The sequence below is a fragment of the Microcaecilia unicolor genome, chromosome 2 (genome assembly GCF_901765095.1).
Source record: "Microcaecilia unicolor chromosome 2, aMicUni1.1, whole genome shotgun sequence".
Lineage (NCBI taxonomy): Eukaryota > Metazoa > Chordata > Amphibia > Gymnophiona > Siphonopidae > Microcaecilia > Microcaecilia unicolor.
The window spans coordinates 231,292,116-231,313,997 of record NC_044032.1 but is presented as its reverse complement, the minus strand read 5'-3'; the positions used below and the strand labels follow the sequence as shown (position 1 = coordinate 231,313,997).

Below are 21,882 nucleotides of genomic sequence, written 5' to 3'. Positions count from 1 at the left end.
AACAGCAATTCCAAGCCTTTAAAATATCTCCGTCTCCAAATCTTACTGGAACAGAAATGGGTTTCTTGTGTTATCTACCAGTGTGTCCCTCAAACACGTTGCATAATAGGTAGGATAGTGAAATATTATTGGTAATTGAAGTCTCCCATGATTATACTGTTGCCAAATTTGCTAGCTTTTCTGATTTCTGTTAACATATTTTCATCTGTCTGATCATTCTGGCCTGGCAGATGGTAGGATAGCCCTAATGAATATATTATTTCCTTTCACACATTTTAAATAGCACTGGTCCCAGTACAGATCCCTGTGGCACTCCACTATTTTCTGTCCAATAACCAATTCCTAATCCACAACAGAACATTGCCTCCTATCCCATGATTCTTTAATTTTCTCAGGAGTCTCTTATGAGGATCTTTGTCAAAAGCTTTCTGAAAATCTAGATCAACTGGCTCACCGTTATCAACATCTTTATTCATGCCTTCAAAGAAATTCAGCAAATTGATGATGCAAGACTTTCCTTGGCTGAATTCATGCTGACTCTATCCCATTAAACCATGTTTGTCTATGTGTTCTGTAATTTTATTCTTTATAATAGTTTCCACTATTTTGTCTGACACCGAAGTCAGGCTTACTGGTCTGTAATTTCCCAGATTCCCCCTGGAAACCTATTTATAAATTGATGTTCCATTGGCCACCCTCTAATCTTCAGGTTCTATAGATGATTTTAACAACAGGTTACAGATCACTAACAGCAGATCAGCAATTTCATGTTTGAGTTCTTTCAGTACCCTCGGATGCATGCCATCCAGTCCAGGTGATTTACTACTCCTGAATTTGTCAATTTGGCTCAGTACGTCTTCCAGGTTCACTGAGATTGCTTTCAGTTCCTCTGCATCATTGCCCTTGAAAACCATTTCTGGTACAAGTAGATCTCTTACATCTTCATCTGTCTGCGCTGAATATATGCGTAAATGTTTAGAACACTAGCTCGTTTGTGCATAAATGCTGAAAATCCTCCTAAGCTGTGTATATTTGGCAGGTAGTGTATACGTGGGTGGGGCATGGGTGGGACTCCCACATACCTGTAACTTGTAGAATACTGTAAGTTATACATGTAGGTGCAGCATACATGTTCACTAACTCTATGGCTGGCATAATTGCTCATGCTTAACCGCATATGAGTGTGTATACCTGATTGTACTAGTATTCTATAGGTGCCTACATTTATAGAATTACTCCTATCAGGTGCCCTGTAGGTGTCTATATATAATCAGCCAGTTATAGAGTTACCACTACAGTACAAAATTGGCAAAGGCAGAAAAGGCACAGTTGTATTGGGTAGGAGTTTCTTATTCTTACAAAGGAGAAAGGAAAATGGATTCCAAAGTGGGAGACTTTCACCCTATGTGGGAGACCTGGCAGGTTTGTTTTAAGCACACTGGAGGCCTCAGCAGCCTGTAACTGAACTCTTCTCTATCCATTGTGCATTCACTTTCTTTCTCAAACATTTTAGTGAAATCAAGGCAAATGCTTGTCAGAAGTTACTAAAGGAGAGGCAGCTTTAGCACTAATGAGCAGCTACTGAGATTTATTAAATCACATTTAAAAACAAATTCTTGACATTTCAGAGAATACTCCATCCTTTTTTCAATAAAAGAGGCCTGAAAGCATGGCCCTTGCAGTGTTTGCTCATTCATGAAGCTTTCTGTCATATATCCCTGCACAAAGAGCTGGTGGACCTCATTGCTGTACATTCAGAGTTTCAGCTTGTGCACACGTGCAATGATTTATACTGAATGACATGCAAAAATTTGACCAGGAGCAAGTCATTGACATCTAATAACATATCAGACCCTCCTCCCCCCCCCAAAAAAAAAAAATAATTCCCTAATGAATAAACTTTGACAAGGATTTCTGAACACCTGTACAATTACTTCAAATGTTATCCATTTTTTATTTGCCTCCAAAGTGTCTTCTGTTTCCTCCATTGATCAACCTAAAACAGGTCATGGGTTCAGGAGTGAAGGGAAATGTATTTAGAGAGGATTATAGAACAGTAATTCTGTATATAGTACTGATCAATAACACGGCAGAAACACAGACAGCTAAGCTCATAGTCGGAAACTGCACCATTTTCCTACTTAATCTTGCTCAGAAATTTTCTTTCAATGATACATCGAGCTAAGAGATTAAAATACCTTCTACCTGTTTCTGTGTGTCTCCTTGAGTTGTCTGGTGTTGACATAAGTAAACGTTATTCCCAGGAGGAACCCTGGCTTTAAGGAAGACATAATGAAGAATGCACCTCTTCTACAGGGGCAGTATAACACTGTATATTACAGATGATGAGATATCCGTTGGCATGCACAGTTTCTGAACACATATCAAAAGATAATTCATAAACACAAAAAACTCCAGGCCCGAAAACACAACGGAAAGGAATTGTAGGTAATAGGTAGAACAAATGAGATGCGTAATTATTGTATGAAGGGAGTAAAATGGATTTATACATTTACCCCCCCCCCCCCCCCCATTCTATAACAGGTCAGTTAAAGTTAGACACCGATTGCGCACATAAGTTAGAGAATGCCAGCACCTGTGACAATATTACGCATAAAAATGCTATCCACAAGCTCTGTGATATTCTATAGCTTATATGCCCTGAGTACCTGAATGTAACTCACCTTGAGCTACTACTGAAAAGGTGTGAGCAAAATCTAAATAAATAAATAAATGTGCACATCTGATTTAGCATGTGTCTTACAGGAAGTTATGCACTAAAGTGTCGCATTTAAGCCTGCTCTTGACACGGCATAAGTGGGTGTGCTTCAATGTAGGCACACTGAAGTAAGAACATTTATGCATGTAATTTGTAGCGCCCAGTTCTGGAATTGCCCCTTGCTACTTCTATCATAAAGGGATGTCAGATGTGGCTGGGATCAAAGCTGTATAGCACAGAGCCTTGCAGTACTGGTTCCTTCACATTTGCACTCTCCATTGCAGGAGTCCCACAGGGCTTTACCTTTGTACAGTAAAGCAGTGGTAGATGTCTAGGGGGGTAAAGATTGGCTCCTGCCTCCATTTTGTACAGAGGAGAGTCGCTGCAGGTTGTCGTCCAGTTTTGCCCTCCCTGCATCAGTGGTTGTAGGAAATGTTTGCTGAATGTCCTCATTTCCTGAATTGATTCTTACTTCTTTCTTATGCATTTCTTCTTACAGAGCTTTGCGAATCAGGATGGAGGTAAGTATTTTATGCACCATTGTTCATTTTTTGTTTGTTTGTTTGTAAACAGCATGGACTCCATTCATAGTTGGTTTCTTCTGTCCTGTCTTGTAGGCAATGTCTTTTAGGGATTAAATTGCTGCTGTTAATGTTTATTTATTTATTTATTTATTTATTGCATTTGTAGCCCACATTTTCCCCACCAATTTGCAGGCTCAATGTGGCTTACATTATGCCGTAGTGGCGATCGCCATTTCAGATAGAGAAATACAAGTGGTATTGTATTAAGGTGCATAAATGGTAAAATAGAATACAAAGTGGTATTGCATTGAAGTTCCTAAATGATAGAGTGAATTATAGAATAAGTTAGGCAAATAGAGTGAATTATAGAATAAGTTAGGCAATCAACTATAGAAAGTTCATTTCCGGCATGAGAAATAAAGTGGTAGTGCGTATTGTGTAACTTTCATTAGTAACAACGTAGGTTATAAGTCTAGTGTAGAGATTAGTTCATGTACAGTCTAGTTGTCTAGTATTTAGGATGGATTGCCTTCACTTCATGAGATTCTGATAAACCATCATATTAGTCAATCTGGCAGGGCATTTCAAGTGTTCACATTGACTACTGCTGAGACATATAAGGTCCTGAGGATATAAGAACTGTGCCTTGGGCCCTTTGTGTTGCTGAACAATGCACTGTCCACTTGTCGTTTTTTTAACTTTCATTATTAATTTTCAAAATGATGCATACAAGAACAAGGAAGCCAACAGAGTAAGATCAAAATATCACACAGAAGAAATATTATAAGAAGGCAATGATCCCAGAAACCCCCTCCCCAGACCCCCCCCCCCCCCCCCCCCCCCCCCCCCGACCCTAGAATTTGCAAAGCGGTATACTTACACCCAACAGAGATCTTCTTCTCCCCCTCCCCCCTCCCCACATAGGAGTAGCCATTGGGGAATGCACTGCCCACTTGTTTAATGATGTCACAAGGGAAATAGAACCTGAGCACAGATAAAAGACTAGAAGTCTCACTTAGTCTGCCCACATCACACTCTGTTGCAGAGCCAGAGGGTACTGCATTTTTACACATATAGGACTCAATTCTATAAATGATGCCCAAATTTGGGCACCGATAAAAATTAGCGCTAAGTGCTATCCTATAAACAGCGCTCCGAGTTGGTGTAAATTCTTACCCCTAAGTTAGGTGCGGATCTCCCTTAGTCTATAAAAGTGCGCACAAATTCAGGGAAACGTTCCTGATCTACCCATGCCCCTCCCATGGCTGCGCCCCTTTTCGGATCCACTCATAAAATTTACATGCAGATTGTGGCGCCTAAAGATGTGCACATACATTGAAATTAATTCCAATTAGTGCCAATAATTGACTCTTAGCACCCAATTATCAGCACTAATTGGCTAATTGCATGCACAAATTGGGTGCATGGCCATATTTGTGAGCTCAATTTTCAGCGCCATATATATAGAATTAGGGCGTCAATGCACTCAAATTGTGAGTCTGTGTAAAAATAAACCGGCATAACGTGCTCATGCATATACCCCCGGATTCTGCGCGTAAATCTAGGCCTATTTTAACTACGCATGTAGATTAATGTTGTAACAAGGTTTTAAGTGTTAACATCTTTTAATAAGCAATAACAAGTACTAATTGGCAAAAATTAGAATTTATGCATGTGCATTGCTAAGCGTATTCTGTAATGTACTGTGCCTAAATTCTAATGTGCACAGGCAAAAAGGGGTCTGCTTAGGGGCTTGGAAATGGGCATTTTGTGGACGTTAAAATCTACATGCATTGTTATTGAATATGGGCCAGTGCACGTAAATCTACACGCAGTGATTTACACCAGCTTTTCATTGGCATAAATGGACACACGTAGATTAGATTCAGTCGCATGAACTACTCCTAAGCATATACGAAATACTGTGTGTAAATACACTTAGGCATAATTGCCTAGCACGCATTAATTTTACGCATCATATATAGAATCGGGCCCATAGGGGCCCTTTTACACCATTCCCGGCACTAGAAAATAAATGTGCTAATTTTGCAATTAATGCATCTTAGTAAAAATACACCAGTATAGCGTGCCCACACATATAGCGCACAAGGGGTATGTGCGTTTTGTAAAAATGCATAAAACCTGTGCTTTATATGTGTGAAAATTCAGTACTTCTGACCTCCCACTTTCATTTTATTTATTATTTAACATTTCCACACTTGCAGAACTATACAGGTGATTTACTCTTACCATCATGCACAAGCCTTTGAAAGGCACAGCCAGGAAAGAGCTCTTGGAGGTTAACACTTGAAAGCACTCATGTGGCTGATGGCTGTTTAATCTGAGGCACTTCTGTGTATAACTTTTACTTACAAAATAACCACAGTTATACATTAAGGAGAGGGGGGGGGGGGGGTTGAGCAGAGTACAGGCAGGCAAAAAACCAGTAGAAACAATTCTGTAAACGGCGCTAAGAGTTAGGCGCCAAAGATCTGAGCGCTAAGCTAGTATTCTCAAACAGCAAATTTGTGCGTCAAATCCATTGTGGAATACTAGGGTAAGTCTGCAATGATGTTCCTAAATTTAGGTGCATCCACTTAGGACCAGATTCTATATAAGGCGCCTAAAAAATCCATGTGGAAAACATTTCTACCTAAGTATATTCTATAAGCGGCGCCTAGATTTAGGCGTGGTATGTAGAATATGCTTAGTTGATATCCCAGCGCCTAAAACTACGCACCTCCAATGAAAACATGGCATAAATCCCTGCACTTAGATTTACGCACACTGGGCCATGTTCTATAAGTACGCATGTAAATTTGGGAACGTCCACAAATCGCCCATTTCCCTTTCCATAGCCTTGCCCCTTTTGAACTACAAATTTAGGCGCAGTTCATTACAGAATATTCTTAGCGAGCTACATGTATAAATTCTAATTATTGCCAATTAGTGCTCATTATTGCTTGTTACATGCTGTTATCAACACTGATTAGCTTGTTAAGCCAATTAAGTTACACATGTTGTTATAGAATCCACCTGGATTTTGGCGTGGATCTCTAAGTGCGCTATATAGAATCCAGCAGTTAATGCCATGTCTATAGTAGGCATAGATGTGCATGCCTAAATATGGCAACATGCGCACACAACTGACAGCATGCACTGGAATGGTCAGAATGCCCATGACCTCTCGTGCCCCTCCCGTGTGAGCGCCCACCTTGCAATTATGCGCTAGAGCAAAATTACAGAAGAGCGCCAAAGTGCATCTACCCAATGCTATTTCACCATCGTTTTGGCACCTGACTTTTGGCCCACTCTATAGAATGAGAGCGAATATGTTTAGCAACAAAATTTAGCCACTGAACATACAAGTTAAATCAGTACATGATGGAACATTACAAATTATTAGAGGGTCCTTTTACTAAGGTGCGCTAATAGATTTAGCACATGCTAAATGCTGCGCAGCCCTTTGTATATCTATTTGTAATTATTTTTTAAATATTTATTACCTGCATTATCCAGTCAGCTAAGTGCCAGCAGCCACATTATACCAGATATTTTGCAACCAGGAATAAAAAGCCTTTGACAGCTGGCTTTTTTTAAAACGCTGACAGTCATAGGCTAAACATCGAACCCATACATGTGTGCTTTGACTTCTCAGTCACATCAAAGAAAGACATTCTCAAAGGAAGGAGAGAGATTTCAGAGGCATGGTTGAACCCTATGCATAGACTTTTTAATTTTTATTCATTGCAGTTTATCAATGTACACACACTTAATCATTCATGAGGAATAAAGCTATAACTTTGAGAAGGTTATTCTCTTATTTTTTTAATTACATGTGTAAATTTTAAAGATGTATATGTGTAGCGAACGCGTGCACGTTCAATTATCCAGAGGAAGGCGTGGGGCATATTTGTACTCTCTAACTGCATACCCAGACTCTCTGGGTACTTGTGTGTGAAGGGCAGGCCAGTTTGTGTGGGTTGAAAATTTAGCTGTGCGCTTTTGTGTTTAGACAGCTTATTGAACATTCCCCGCCAAATGTGCTCTGAAATACATAATAATATTTTAGTGCATGCTCCTGTTTTTTTGTTGTTGTTGTGGTTTGGTTTTAAGTAAGCAGTTGTATAAAAATAATCTTGCATGGCCTGAGCTGTTCTATGTCTGGAAGCAGTGAGAACTATACAAGACAGAAAACAGACCCCCCCCCCCCCCCCCCGACTTTGTTTCTGTATCTATTTATATGTCAGCAGTGACAAGTAAGTGAGACTAGGGCTCACTGTTATTATGTACTGTGGGCTAAGATTTTATTCTGAGGATCTGTGGGTGTAAGGACAGCTTGACCCAGCCACACCAGGAAACAGTTCCACAGGTTTATTATAGGTGGTGCGTCAAAATAGCTTCTCAGCAGCGGCATGAGCAGAAGCACTCACAAGCGACGTTTTGAGCTCTCATTGAAGCCGCTATAATAAAGTGTGCTAAGCTTAGCACCCTTCTTACTCCCATCTGTTTTCACTAAAGTTCCTTCTGATGTCGAAAGAGTTTTAGTGTCCAAAACATGACAGTCCTTGTCGATGTATGTTGATGACCTATATAAGGAAAGTGCACAAACACTGAAGTACTTTTTTCCTTCGGCAGTAATGCTGACTTTACTTCAGCCCTAGAGAAGAAGTAACATGTTAACATCCATTTACCTCTAAATGAAAATGCAAATATTAAAAAAAAAAAAAAAAAACTTCCACCCATACATCTGAGTTCTCAGAGCTGCAAACCCCTGCACATGCGATCCCTAAGTTGCGATCCCTAAGTAGCGACCCCGGACCTAGGGAACATGAGACCAGGATCTCTGAGTCGGAGAGACTCTGCTTTTGGACCTCCAAATCTGAGGTTCCTCAAGTCAAAAGCTTTCTGTCCTGGGCCCCCTGAGTCAAGACTCTCTGCCCTGGGTTTCTCACCTACCCCCTCATTTACTCATGTACCCAATGTCACCTACTTACCTGCCCCTCACCATAACCCCATTAATGTGTATGTACATTTCCTGGTTCCTCTTGAGTACAGTTGATGACCAATTAAAAATGGTAGAAGGAAGATGTGGAAATATTGGGAGGAACTATGGGTACACTTGGAGAGGTTATGGGACACTCAACCTCCCGGGGTCTAGAGGATGACATAGAGTTTGAATGTGACAAGAATTGCTCATTTCTACAGAAAGCTTGCTTGATAGCAAAAAGATGCATATTAATGCAGTGGATCCAGCCAGAACCTCCCACAATCGCAATGTGGAGAAACCAAATGCATGTCTTATTGTGAATAGAATGCTTGACCATGTTGTGAGCAGGGAAAATTGGTTTATCCATGTGTAGACCCCCTTTTTGGACTCATTAACACCAAAACTTCAAAGTCTGCTTTTAAACACTCTTGGCACAGGAGAGAGTGGAAATTTCTTTACATTAAACAGTGAAGTGAGCATAGAAGGAACCTCTGGGAATTCTGCAGTAAGAAACCAGACAAAGGAATAGTGTTTAAACTGTGAGGAGAGGGGGGAGGGTTTAGAGGAATGGGAGGGGAGGGGGAAATGGGGAAAAAAAAATCAGTGAAATTTTAAAAGTGCAAATTCCCTACCTGAGTAGAGAGTGTATGTTCATATCTCAATGATGAATTGGAAAATGTTATTGAGGTGTTTAATAAAGACACATTTTTCCATAAAAATGGTGGGGATTGGTTGAAGTCAGTCTGGCCAATATTTAAAACCATTTAACTGGTACTTAACCAGCTATCCAGCAGGAGATATATGGCTATCTCCTACTGAATATTGCTAGTTATTTTTTATTTATTTTATTTTTGTTACATTTGTACCCTGTGCTTTCCCACTCATGGCAGGCTCAATGCGGCTTACATATACAGGTACTTATTTGTACCTGGGGCAATGGAGGGTTAAGTGACTTGCCCAGAGTCACAAGGAGCTGCCCGTACGTGAAGTGGGAATTGAACTCAGTTCCCCAGGACCAGAGTCCACCACCCTAACCACTAGGCCACTCCTCCACTCCTCTGTGCTTAGCAGATAGCCAGTTATATCGTACAATATAACTATCTGCCAATATTCAGCGCATTGCCGGCTAAGTTTGGTAACTAAATTCAGTCGCTGAAATAGTAGGCCTATCTGGCAGGTTTCAACTTAACCAGCCACTGCTGAATATCAACTTGGCCAGTTAAGTTGAAACTGGCCCTAAAAACACCCGGATAATCAATGCTGGTCACAGGAAACTTCCTGACATTGAATATCCGGGCTCAGCACCGACCTACCTGCGATCTGAATATCGGCCCCAGTGAACTCAGCTGAACCCCCACCATTATTTTGTTATACATAGTTACACAGTAATTGGGCAATGGGACTGGGTGTTTCCTTGAGGCACACCAATACTGTGTGGTGAGAGCCTTTTCAATAATGGGCACCCGGATTTCCATGTGTCCAGCCTCGATCCTTGAGGGCCAGAATCCAGTTGAGTTTTGAAGATTTTCCCAATGAATATGCATGAGGTCTATTTGTATGCAGATAGATCTTATGCATATTCATAGTGGAAATCTTGAAAACCTGACCTGACAAAGGCCGAGGTTGGACACCCCTGCTTTATAGAATACGAGTATAACCCGACATTGGTGTGCCTTACATGTAGACACCTGCAATTAAACCAGTCATAGAATGTGCCTAAATGCTGCAAAGATGTTTTATTTCCCATGTCATTTGCAGCATTATTTATTTTGTTTTGTTTCATTTACCTTCATTTTCATATTGAGGGGGCCTATGTCTTTAAGAGCCATATATGCGTTCTTCTGAAAGAGAGTGCACATTTTTTCAATAACGTCAAGTTTGTGACAGCTTTCGGTTAAGAGATACCTTTTGTCACACTAGGTGTTTTTTTTATTCGTTATTTTATTTGAAGAACTAGTGAGTTAAGAAAAGTCCAAACAGAAGACTCTTGAGGCAGGCCTTTGTGGCCGAAACACGGCCTGTGTCGAGTCATTGGATTTCTTAATAAACTTCATCTAACTTTTGCTCTTATATCGCCTTCGCTGTGTTTGACGTTTTCTATGAGTTTGCGAGGGTTCCTGTTCTTCTGTTTCCTTTTTCTCTTTTTCAATAAGGCATTCATTCACGCAGAAGTTTGTGGAACTTTGTGTTTGCCAATCAGGGGCTTAGCCAGACTTCGGCGGGAGGGGGGTCCAGAGCCCGAGGTGAGGGGGCACATTTTAGCCCCCCCCCCCCCCCCCCCGGCGCCACTGGCCCACCCCGTCACCAACAACAACAACTTTGACCCCCCCTGCCGATGACCCTCTCAACCCCCCTTATGCTGCCAACCCTCCACCGTCGCCGCCGTCAGCTACCTTTGCTGGCGGGGGACCCCAACTCCCGCCAGCCAAGGTCCTCTTCTTCCGGCGCAAGGCTTCATTTTGTTTCTGTGAGTCTGGCATCCTGCATGTACAACGTGCCAGCGGCAGGGCAACGTATGGGAATCGCTGCCAATTCAATAAAAGATGCCCAAAGGGGCACCACAAAATTAGTACCAAAAATCATGGTATCATGTGGTATTCTAGAAGGACCTTTACATGGTAAGTACCACTATAAAATACAGGATTAAGGCACATGAACATGTACCCGCGCTCACTTACACCATGCCAATAACTGGCTTAAGTGTAAGAACATAAGAGTAGCCATACCGGGTCAGACCAACGGTCCATCTAGCCCAGTATCCTGTTTTCCAAACAGTGGCCAAGCCAGGTCACAAGTACCTGACAGAAACCCAAATCGTGGCAACACTCTATATTACTAATCCCAGGACAAGCAGTTGCTTACCATGTCTGCCTCAATAGCAGACTATGGAGTTTTCCTCCAGGAATTTGTCCAAACCTATTTTAAACCCAGATACACTATGACTAGGACTAGGACTAGGGGGCACGCAATGAAACTACAAAGTAGTAAATTTAAAACGAATCAGAGAAAATATTTCTTCTCTCAATGTGTTATTAAACTGTGGAATTCGCTGCCAGAGAATATAGTAAAAACGATTAGTATAGCGGGGTTTAAAAAAGGTTTGGATGACTTCTTAAAGGAAAAGTCCATAGACCATTATTAAAATGGACTTAGGGAAAATCCACTGCTTATTTCTAGAATACTGCCAAACAAATGTGAGCCTTCACTCTGTCGAGTATAGAAAATCACAAACAACACTCTCATTGTGATCAAAATACACACAACACTTATCTTAGGCAGGTTGGTGCACTCTTAAACCCCGACAGGTCCCCATTTCATGTTAACTTTATCAAGGGGGAGACACCAATTCTGTTAAACAAAAAAGAGAAAAAATGATCAACTCAAAACCTCTTAAAAAGCCCCCTCATTTGTCATTGTATTGCACCAACCTGCCCAAGATAAGTGTTGTGTGTATTTTGATCACATTGAGAGTGTTGTACCCACTAGTAGTTATAAATGAGTGACAAGAAGAGGACGGTGGAGGCTGAGTCAATGATTGAGCAATGAACACGAGTTAGTTATTCACCTATTGAGTGAAAAAATACTTTCGTGTCAAATGTATGAGACTCTACCTCACTTTACATTAATCATCTAGCCTCCACGTAGATTGCATTTGCATTCAGGCACTTTATGTAGATTTTGTTTGTGATTTTCTATACTCGACAGAGTGAAGGCTCACATTTGTGTGGCAGTATTCTAGAAATAAGCAGTGGATTTTCCCTAAGTCCATTTTAATAATGGTCTATGGACTTTTCCTTTAAGAAGTCATCCAAACCTTTTTTTAAACCCCGCTATACTAATCGTTTTTACTGTATTCTCTGGCAGCGAATTCCACAGTTTAATAACACATTGAGTGAAGAAATATTTTCTCTGATTCGTTTTAAATTTACTACTTTGTAGTTTCATTGCGTGCCCCCTAGTCCTAGTATTTTTGGAAAGAGTAAACAAGCGATTCACGTCTACCCGTGCCACTCCACTCATTATTTTATAGACCTCTATCATATCTCCCCTCAGCCATCTTTTCTCTAAGCTGAAGAGCCCTAGCCACTTTAGCCTTTCCTCATAGGGAAATCGCCCCATCCCCTTTATCATTTTCATCTCCCTTCTCTGCACCTTTTCTAATTCCTCTATATATTTTTTTGAGATGTGGTGACCAGAATTGAACACAATATCCGAGGTGCAGTCACACCATGGAGCGATAGAAAGGCATTATAACATCCTTATTTTTGTTTTCCATTCCTTTCCTAATAATACCTAACATTCTATTTGCTTTCTTAGCGGCCACTGCACACTGAGCAGAGGGTTTCAATATTAAATAAAAATCTGTAGACCACTTGATGTAACCTACCCTTCCAAACTGCAAAATCAATGTTTTTGTCAAGAGTTCCATATAGTTATAATCACGCTTAAATTATAGCCTTTCCCTCTCTTACTTTGCCTAAATTAGCAAGCTCCGAGCCTCAGCACAGATCATTTTCTCTGCTAAGAAAATAATCCTGGCAGCTATATTATCAAAATATATTATAAAACGTGAAAAGATCTTTTCTACACCACACACTAAATCAGGCCTCATGACACTGAGCCTCTGTAATCCCATGAAAACCCCTCAAGTTTACAGTCTTACTACACAGAAAAGTTGAGGTTCTGTGCTTAATATTAGCATGTTAACTGTTTTTATTCACCATCAGCCAATTTTAATTTCACCAAAGGCATGTTAACTGAGATTGTGAACTGCTAAAATTGATATAACCTGGGATATGTTTGTTATAGTAGATGATCACCAAAGGTGGATCACCTACTGTACAATGTGGGTAACCCCTGTACGTAAACAGTATTTATTGGTTGGGATCAGGCCGGGCCATAAGCAACTTCACTCTTCCTCTATACTGCCCACTCTCTCATGCAACATTAAGTTGGTTGTTCTGAACCAATCTTTTACTCAAATAAAGTCACTCTAGGCCAAACACTGTGTAGCAGAGGCAGATACATAGCAACAGGTGACAAATGGGATCTGAATTATTTACAGTGTCTCTGATGCTTGATACCCTTAACTCCAAAGCTCAGAGAAAAGTCCAGACTCCTTCAACTCCTTAAGTAAGCAGCTACTACTTTGTGTAGCAGAGCATTGAAGTTCAATACAATGTCCACGTACAGTTAGGTGATAACTGCAATAAGACTCAGGGGCTCTGATGCAGTTCTTTCAATGCAAATTCTGCTGGGATGTTCATGGCTCATCGGGAACTCTGTAGCTTTAGATGAGAAAGTTGCTCCTTCAGCCCAGTGGATGTTCCTGAACCATGAGTAGATAAGCTGAAATTCAGGTTGTCTTGCTGGAAGAAATACACATATATAGGGGTGAATTCTATATGTGGCGCTGAGAAAATCACTATGCTATAAGCCACGCTTAAAGTTTGGCACAGTTTATAGAATAGCGCTTACTCCCGGGAATCGTGCCTAACTTTAGGAGTCGCAGAAACAAAAAGGGTTCGAAGTTTCCACAAAAGTTCAACAAAAAAGAAAAAAGTGGAAAAACACAACTTCAAGAGATCAATCCGAGACAAGGGGTGAGATGCTATCAATCCGAGACAAGGGGTGAGATGCTATCAATCCGAGACAAGGGATGAGATGCTATCAATCCGAGACAAGGGGTGAGAGTCTCCAGGGGAAGCTGGCCAATCGGTCTCATTTATGACCAAATGAGTATGAAGTGACAGTCGTCAATGATGTTTTTCAGATAAGTTTTGCGTTTTTTATTTTAGTCATTTGTGTAGTAGCACTAAGCACATTAATTATAGCACTTTTGAAAAAAATATGAGAGTAGCCCGATGAAAGAGGTGCTATGCCACTTGGCAATAAAACAGTATTGCCTAAAAAATAGTGGTTGTTCCTGAGGGTACTCTTGAAAAATTAAAAATCCTAAAAAAGTACAAAAGCAAAAACCCTGAAAAAACATTTTGAAAATAGAGACACATTTTTGAGCTCATTGTTTGGGTTTATAGTACTGATAGATGTGTTCTACTAGCAGCAAATAGTCTTGGTTCTAACTTGTTGTATTATTACTAAATACCATAGACTGTGGGGTTGATTTGTAACTTTAGGAGTGGCCATTTTCATCAACTGAAATGTGGTGCAAATGTATGTTCCTAAATTAGGTGTGTATCCCCCCCCTTATTCTATAACAATGTGTCATGTTCTGCCCATGACCCTCCCATTTCCACACCTCCTTTTTTTACTCCCGCGTAAAATGCATGTACGGATCCCGCGCCTAAATTAACACACATAAATTCCAATTAAATCTAATTAGTGTCAATAATTGCTTGTAAAAAAGCCAATTATTTGCACTTATTAGCTCATCATTTAATTGAGTTGTGCATGCAGGTTGGTCGAATGCCCACATTGGCGTGCGCAGTTTTTGGCAACTTTTATAGAATTTGGGGGTTAACCCACTCTCCTTTCTCCTCGGTATGTCAGAAGGAATGCAGAGAGTTCTCTGTTCCCTCACAGAACCAGTAGGGTAGTTACTTAAGTGTCTTAAGTATCATCTTTACACTGATGACTCCCAGATCTACCTCTCCACACCAGAAATCTCAGCCGAAATCCAGGCCAAAGTATCAGCCTGCCTGTCTGACATAGCGCCATCTGAAACTATACATGACCAAGACTGAGCTTCTTATCTTTCCCCCTAAACCAACCTCTCCTCCTCCCCCATTCTCTATTTCTGTGGATAACACTCCCATCCTTCCTGTCTCATCAGCTCGTAACCTTGGGGTCATCTTCGACTCCTCCTTCTCTGCACATATTCAGCAGACTGCTAAAACCTGTAATTTCTTTCTCTATAACATCACCAAAATTTGCATTTTCCTTTCTGAGCACACTACCAGAACCCTCATCCACACTCTTATCGCCTCTCGCTTAGACTATTGCAACTTGCTTCTCACAGGTCTCCCACTTAGCCATCTCTCTCCTCTTCAATCTGTTCAAAATTCTGCTGCATGACTAATATTCCGCCAGTGTCGTTCTGCTCATATTAGCCCTCTCCTCAAATCATTTCACTGGCTTCCCATCCGTTTCCGCATACAGTTCAAACTCCTCTTATTGACCTATAAGTGCATTCACTCTGCAGCTCCTCAGTACCTCTCCACTCTCATCTCTCCCTACATTCCTCCCCGGGAACTCCGTTCACTGGGTAAATCTCTCTTATCTGCACCCTTCTCCTCCACTGCTAACTCCAGACTCCGTCCCTTTTATCTTGCTGCACCATATGCCTGGAATAGACTTCCTGAGCCGTACGTCAAGCTCCATCTCTGGCCGTCTTCAAATCTAAGCTAAAAGCTCACCTTTTTGATGTTGCTTTTAACTCCTAACCCTTATTCACTTGTTCAGAACCCTTATTTTATCATCCTCACTTTAATATTCCCTTATCTCTTGTTTGTCCTGTTTGTCTGTCCTAATTAGATTGTAAGCTCTGTCGAGCAGGGACTGTCTCTTCATGTTCAAGTGTACAGCGCTGCGTACGTCTAGTAGTGCTTTAGAAATGATAAATAGTAGTAGTAGTAGTCTTCTGTCTCCTCTCGTGTTTGTTTTTATTCTCTCTTCTTTTTTTCTATTTCTTCTTGTGTGTCTCTTTAATCATTTTTCTTTCTTTACAGTCTCTTCCTTTTCTCTTCAGCTTTCTTGTCCAGGGAGGAACAAGAAATACACGGTATGAATCTGTCTTCATGTGGAAAGGCTGTTTCTTTGTAAAAAGAGCCCCCCCCCGGCACACTGAGCATACTCACACACACCCAAACTATATTGACTCATGATCTTTATTTTATATTGTGTTCTTATGGGGGAGCAACTGTTTCCTACCATTTCTTTAGGCTTACAGCAAAATTGGTCTACAGCACCATGGACCTTCAGTCAAAAATACCCAATATTTTTTCCCAGTTGAACCCCTTTTCTATCTTGCCCAGTCATTCCATTGGCTATACTTCGGTCAGAGGCCATAGACTACAGTTCCCTCTGCTCTGAGACTGATCATCACATGTAGGAACCAACATTTCAAAATGATTGGGGGTGCAAAACCCAATGGAAATTACCCCTCCCTGTACACAGTCAAAGAGTTTTCTCAACATTGGGGTTGCTCAAGTACCCACATCACCCACAGGGCTGTTACCTATGTCACTGTTGTGCATGATATGGTCTCAGTAGCATCCTTATCCACCATGCAGAAGCTAGGCTCAGGGATATACCCCAGATCTGCCGCATGGCAATGCAAAACACTTTTACTAAGCCATTGTGCCAGCCCCCATTTTCCTGTTTTGGAAGATGAAATTCCAAAGCTGCCTCAGACTTAAATCCTTATGTTGGATGTACAGCTGTTAGGAGCTGGAAGTGATTTATGTGGCACTGTTTGTTTCATTTTTCTCAGTAGGTCACTGACCTGGTAAAAAAAAATCCAAAGCATGCTCTCGGTTAAATAATGCATTGGGCATGGGTCATGTGGACCTGTGTCCTCCCACCTCAACTCCTCTATTGAACCGAGTCACATGGTGGTGACATTCCACTTTGTTCAGTTTGATCCAGGCATTCAGTAGAAAGCTCAGATCTTATGTTTGAAAGGATACCTTAACCACATGCTGTGTAAGCAGTGAAGCCGCTGGTGCCCCATGGTGCTGGAATCTGACAGAAGTTTCTGTTCTCTCACACCAGATGTAGTGAACTAAATTTACTCCCAGATCCCCGACCTCCCAGCCCTTCATACGCACAAGTCAGAAACAATTCCTTTACGAGAAGGGACAAGCCGGGTAGCCAGTAAATGTCGAGAAGCACAGTTGTAGGGGCAGTGCAAGGTGATGTGGCACCCAAGGCAAGCTTTCCGCCTAATGGCTTCCCTCCCTCCTCATTAACTTTAAGGCCCCTAATCTGTCTCACCCCCATTACTTCATGCTTTTAAATGTTAAACTTTGGTGTGTAAGTATAGATATCATACAAATAGTAAGGGCAATTTCCAAAAGTCATTTACCCAGATAAACGAGTATTTGAAAATTACCTACCCTTCCTTCAGGTAAAGTACATGTTGATGGTTCTTTAGTTTGTGTGGTTATCAGGCTCCATTGTTTTGTTTTGACAGTAGCTGCTCTTTGCTGCCTCCCAGAAACTGCAGCCCTAGGCCACTGCAAAGTCATGCCTAATGGTTGGGATGGCCCTATTTTATAGATGTCCTGGACAGCAGCCAGAAAAAAACTGGATTTCACCTCACTGGTGTTCAGTTGTTCCTAATAGAAAATACTAAATATTTAAAGAAGAAACCATTGCTTCCCAAAGCATCTTTTCAATGTGTAGTGGATCACTCTAAAAACTACAATGGCTCAGGGCTGCTTTTACCTGTGGGCAAAAGGGGCCCTTGCCCTGGGCCCTGCTTAACAGGGGGCCCATAAGGAAATTGTGCCTAGAGTGCAAGTTGCCAGTGCTGCTGCTGCCAGGTCCCCCAAATTTCCTATGTGCCCCATGGTTTCAGACCTGTGAGTTCTTGTACCAAGTAGAGCGCTACCAAGCCCGGTATTCAGACCAGGTTCTGCTTAGCGGCCGGACAACCCCGGGTCTCACCTGAGGTTGAGCCCCTAGGTGTGGGCGGCCTGCAGGGCTTACAAGATGGAGCAGGAAGCGGGGTAATGAACATGACGGCCAGACAGGCAGCAGGCAAGAGAGTGATCCAGGTACAGGCAGAGTCAGTAGGCAGGCAGCAGGTCAAGAGTAATCCAGGTACAGGCAGAGTCAGTAGGCAGGAAGCAGACACAAGAGTAATCCAGGTACAGGCAAGGTCAGTAGGCAGGCAGCAGACATGAGAGTAATCCAGGTATAGGCAAGGTCAGTAGGCAGGCAGCAGACACAAGAGTAATCCATGTACAGGCAAGGTCAGGAGGCAGGCAGCAGACACAAGAGTAATCCAGGTACAGGCAGAATCAGTAGGCAGGCAGCAGACATGAGAGTAATCCAGGTACAGGCTAAGTCAGCAATGAAGAACAAAGTAGAGGAGAAGCACACTACTGAGCAAGTAACACCTACCAAAGTAGAAGCCGAAGCAAGGAGTCTAGGGAGAGCTCAGCTGATAAAGTGCTGGCATCTGACATCAGCAGGGAGAAGGGGCACAGCCATAGGACAAGAGCAGGGGAAGGAGGAACCGGAAGACCAATAGGAGAGAAGCAAGGGAAGTCAGGCAGAGGAAGAGCAGACCCAGGTGGGTGGAAGCAAAGCAATCAAGGAGCCTGCAGCCAGAGAAGAACTACACACACATGGCTCAGGGCTGTGCAAGTCAAGTGTGCGTGTCGACGGGACCCTGTGCAGCCGGAGGACGCCACTTGCATTGAGGTAGGGGAAATGACACATGGCTCAACTTCTGACATAAGTCCCAAAAAGAACATGGGCTTCTTCTCATGCCATTGGCTCCAATGTCAGCCCCAGGGTAGACTATACAGAGGCACAGTACGCAGGTCACGAAGCCATGGAACTGATATGGAGGGGGGCCCATCAGAGATCAAAGCAGCTGTGAATCAGCTTACTGTGGCCCTAATGCACAAAGCTTACCATGCTAGGAACATCCAATTTTGACTGGTTCAATCCAGTTTAGCATGCACTTTATTCAGTGAGTAATGCACAAAGGGATCCTGCATGGTTTTTACCGTTCACGATAGCAGCCAACGAGAATCTTATGCAAGTGTATTATGACGAGCTGATTAGTATTTAAATGAGCATCCTGAGAGATGCACAGCCGTTTCTGAGCGATGCAAAGAAAGCAGCGCCTCCCTTTAATGAGCAAATTTTTACGAGAGGTCGGGAGCTCTCGTGGCATGACAGTGGCTTCTCAGTGGAGCAGTCTGCTGTCATATTATTTGCATGTGTGTGTGACCTGCACATAACAGCACTGTGAAGAAGTTGTCTGGAACCAAAAAGCACATTGTGGAGGCATGCCTATGACACCTGCAGTTTTGAAAAAAAGCTACACACGGCTTTCATACACATGCATATAAACAATAAACTCCCCGGGGCGTGAAAATTGGCGTGGAACTACACAAAAATAACTTTCACGGCCAGGGTGTGTTCTTGCTTATATGCGTGTATGAAGGCTGTGTGTAGCAGTGGAATGCTGTGGAGGTGTGTCGATAGTACACACTGTTCTGGGCATGCGCATAGCGTGGGTGCTTAGCGAGTGAATGTCCTACGCATGTGCTGCTTAACAGGTGGCTGTTCTATGCATGCGCTGGTGCTTTCCCTACTGAGCTGCTTGCTGTAATTTTAAGCAACTCATTGGTATGAGATTTCTTTTGAGCATTGCTCGCTATTTCAAATTCGTTAACTTTTACAGGGGATGTAAAAGTTATGGGGGGGTTGCGTGGACGTTTGTTCATCAGCTCCTTTGTTCCTTTATATTTTCTTTGTCTGTTTGCATATATATATATACGTATATATATATATATATATATATATATATATATATATATATATATATATATATATATATATATATATATTTGTACATATGTTGCTAGTGCTTGAAGGCTTTAACTGTATGAAAGTAGGCTAAACCTACTGTAGTCTAGTATATAAAAAAAAAAAAAGAAAGAATCACAAAATTTAATGCACAATTTCAGTTATGCATTTTTGCACAAAAGTATACAAATTAGAGTGCTGAGTACCGGTACTTTCCTGCCAAATCGTGGTAATAAATAAATGAACAAAAAAGGCGATAAGATTAAACCTTTTTTTATTGGCCTTACAATACATTTTTTGACTATCTTTTGAAGGCACTGTCTTCTTTTTCAGGTCCAAAATGAGTAAAACTTGACAATATCAGAATATGTAGATGAAACAGAAAAGCATTCTAATGACAGCCTCACGAGGAAAGGTAGAAGTGAGTGGTGAGAAACAGGGAGAGATGGATGGGTGATCAGAAGGTGACAAAGCAGTATAATTTTATGCTTTGTAATGTAATAGGAAACCCAGATCTCTGTTGAGAACTCTTTTGCTGGTGTCGCAATATTCCATCATCTTAAGTACAAAGTCATGGTAATGCTTAAAAATGCAACTTGTGCTTCACAGTATAACTAAAGCAGTGGTTCTCAGGTCAGTCCATGGGACACATTCAGATAGCCAATAAATATGCGTGATATCAGTTTGGATGCAATTCTTCCATTGTATGTAGCTGTGCAAATCAATCTCATGCGTGTTGATTATGGAAATCCTGAAATCTTGACTGGCTGGATGTTATCCCATTGAGGACCCCTGAACTAAAGAGAAATCATTACACACATTTTCAGTTTTCTTCCATGAAACAGAGGTTGTCCTATATACCTGCATTCATTTCTCATCCCTTCAACAAAAGGTCTTCCCCGTGGGATTGCCCGCTCATTCTGTAAAGGTACAGTGTTACATTTACTCATGGGTCTACACCTTCACAGAAAGGCAGACCAGTTAGAAGCTCTGGTCCTCTTTTGAGAAAGAAACCAGTTTGTCGATGGAGCAAACGATAATTGAAAACTCATGGTAGAGAGAGAGTAAATATTGAACTCATGGGGCTCCATATTTGCCTAATTTCAAGCAAAAAGCACGTTATATAATATCTAAAATGTGCACTGTAAGTTGTGGGCACCAGGTATTTCTCTCTCCTGTTACCATATTAAAATTGCATACAGTCCCCAGGAGCGGACTGTGAAGGTAAGGAGATATAAAGATCGACTGCAGTATGAATTTGCAAAGCGTAAATTATATTAGGATAAAGATGTGCATTGGAAATTTTGTTCCATTTTCTTTGTCCTGTCATTTCTGTTTTCATTCATTTGTCTTGTTGCAACAAGTTTTTCGTTTCAGGTTAGAGTGTTGATAGTTTTTCAACAGCGCATGCTTTTGGTGACACAAGAAAACAAACAGTTCTGGAATTTTTTTTAAAAACAATGGATACAAAATAGGAAATGTTCATCCCTAAATTAAGTCTAGGCTTTGTTAACTATTTGGACTAAATACTCCTTGGAAGGATATTATGTTAGATACGTGAAACCCCTCTGGAGAGAGGTTTTGAGTGAGACAGGATTTGTTTGTTGAAGGCATACTGACAGTTGGACTAGTTCACTGGCAGGCAGGAAAAATGTCAGAAACCAAAGTAGGGGTGGTGGGCCAAAGAAACTTCCAGCAGCTGAGTATAAAAAACACTCTTTTATTGACAAAGCACCAATGATTAAGCAGACCTGACACGGGGCCGTGTGTCGACAAGTAACTGCCTGCTTCAGGGGTCACAAATGCTCTGTCAATTGTGTAGTTAAATAAAGAAATGTTGTAAAAGATCCAAAAGATCAATGGTAAATCACAACTGGAAAAGAGAATGCAAGCATTGATGCTGGATTTGGATTTTTTACAATAACATTTCTTCATTTAACTACACAATTGACAGAGCACTTGTGACCCCTGAAGCAGGCAAAGTGTCTTCTGTAACAGACTGGTTAATGTACTAAAGAGAGTTTTAAACTAAATTCACTGGGGATGGGTGAGAAAATCCCCAAAGTCATTAAACCCTTAGGCATGTAAACCATGAAATATCTTTATATAAATGGGGGAAAAAGGGTAATATCTGGAGA

General features: G+C 41.5%; 1 protein-coding gene across 2 annotated transcripts in view; it reads left to right on the top strand.

The window, feature by feature from the left end:
- The window catches only part of PALM2AKAP2 (PALM2 and AKAP2 fusion), a 571,059-nt gene that overhangs the window by 228,031 nt on the left and 321,146 nt on the right, over window positions 1-21,882 (top strand). For both annotated transcript variants that reach the window (XM_030193777.1, XM_030193776.1), the window contains exon 5: window positions 3,219-3,240. In XM_030193777.1, the coding sequence (XP_030049637.1) occupies window positions 3,219-3,240 (22 nt within the window). The remainder of the gene's footprint in view (window positions 1-3,218; window positions 3,241-21,882) is intronic.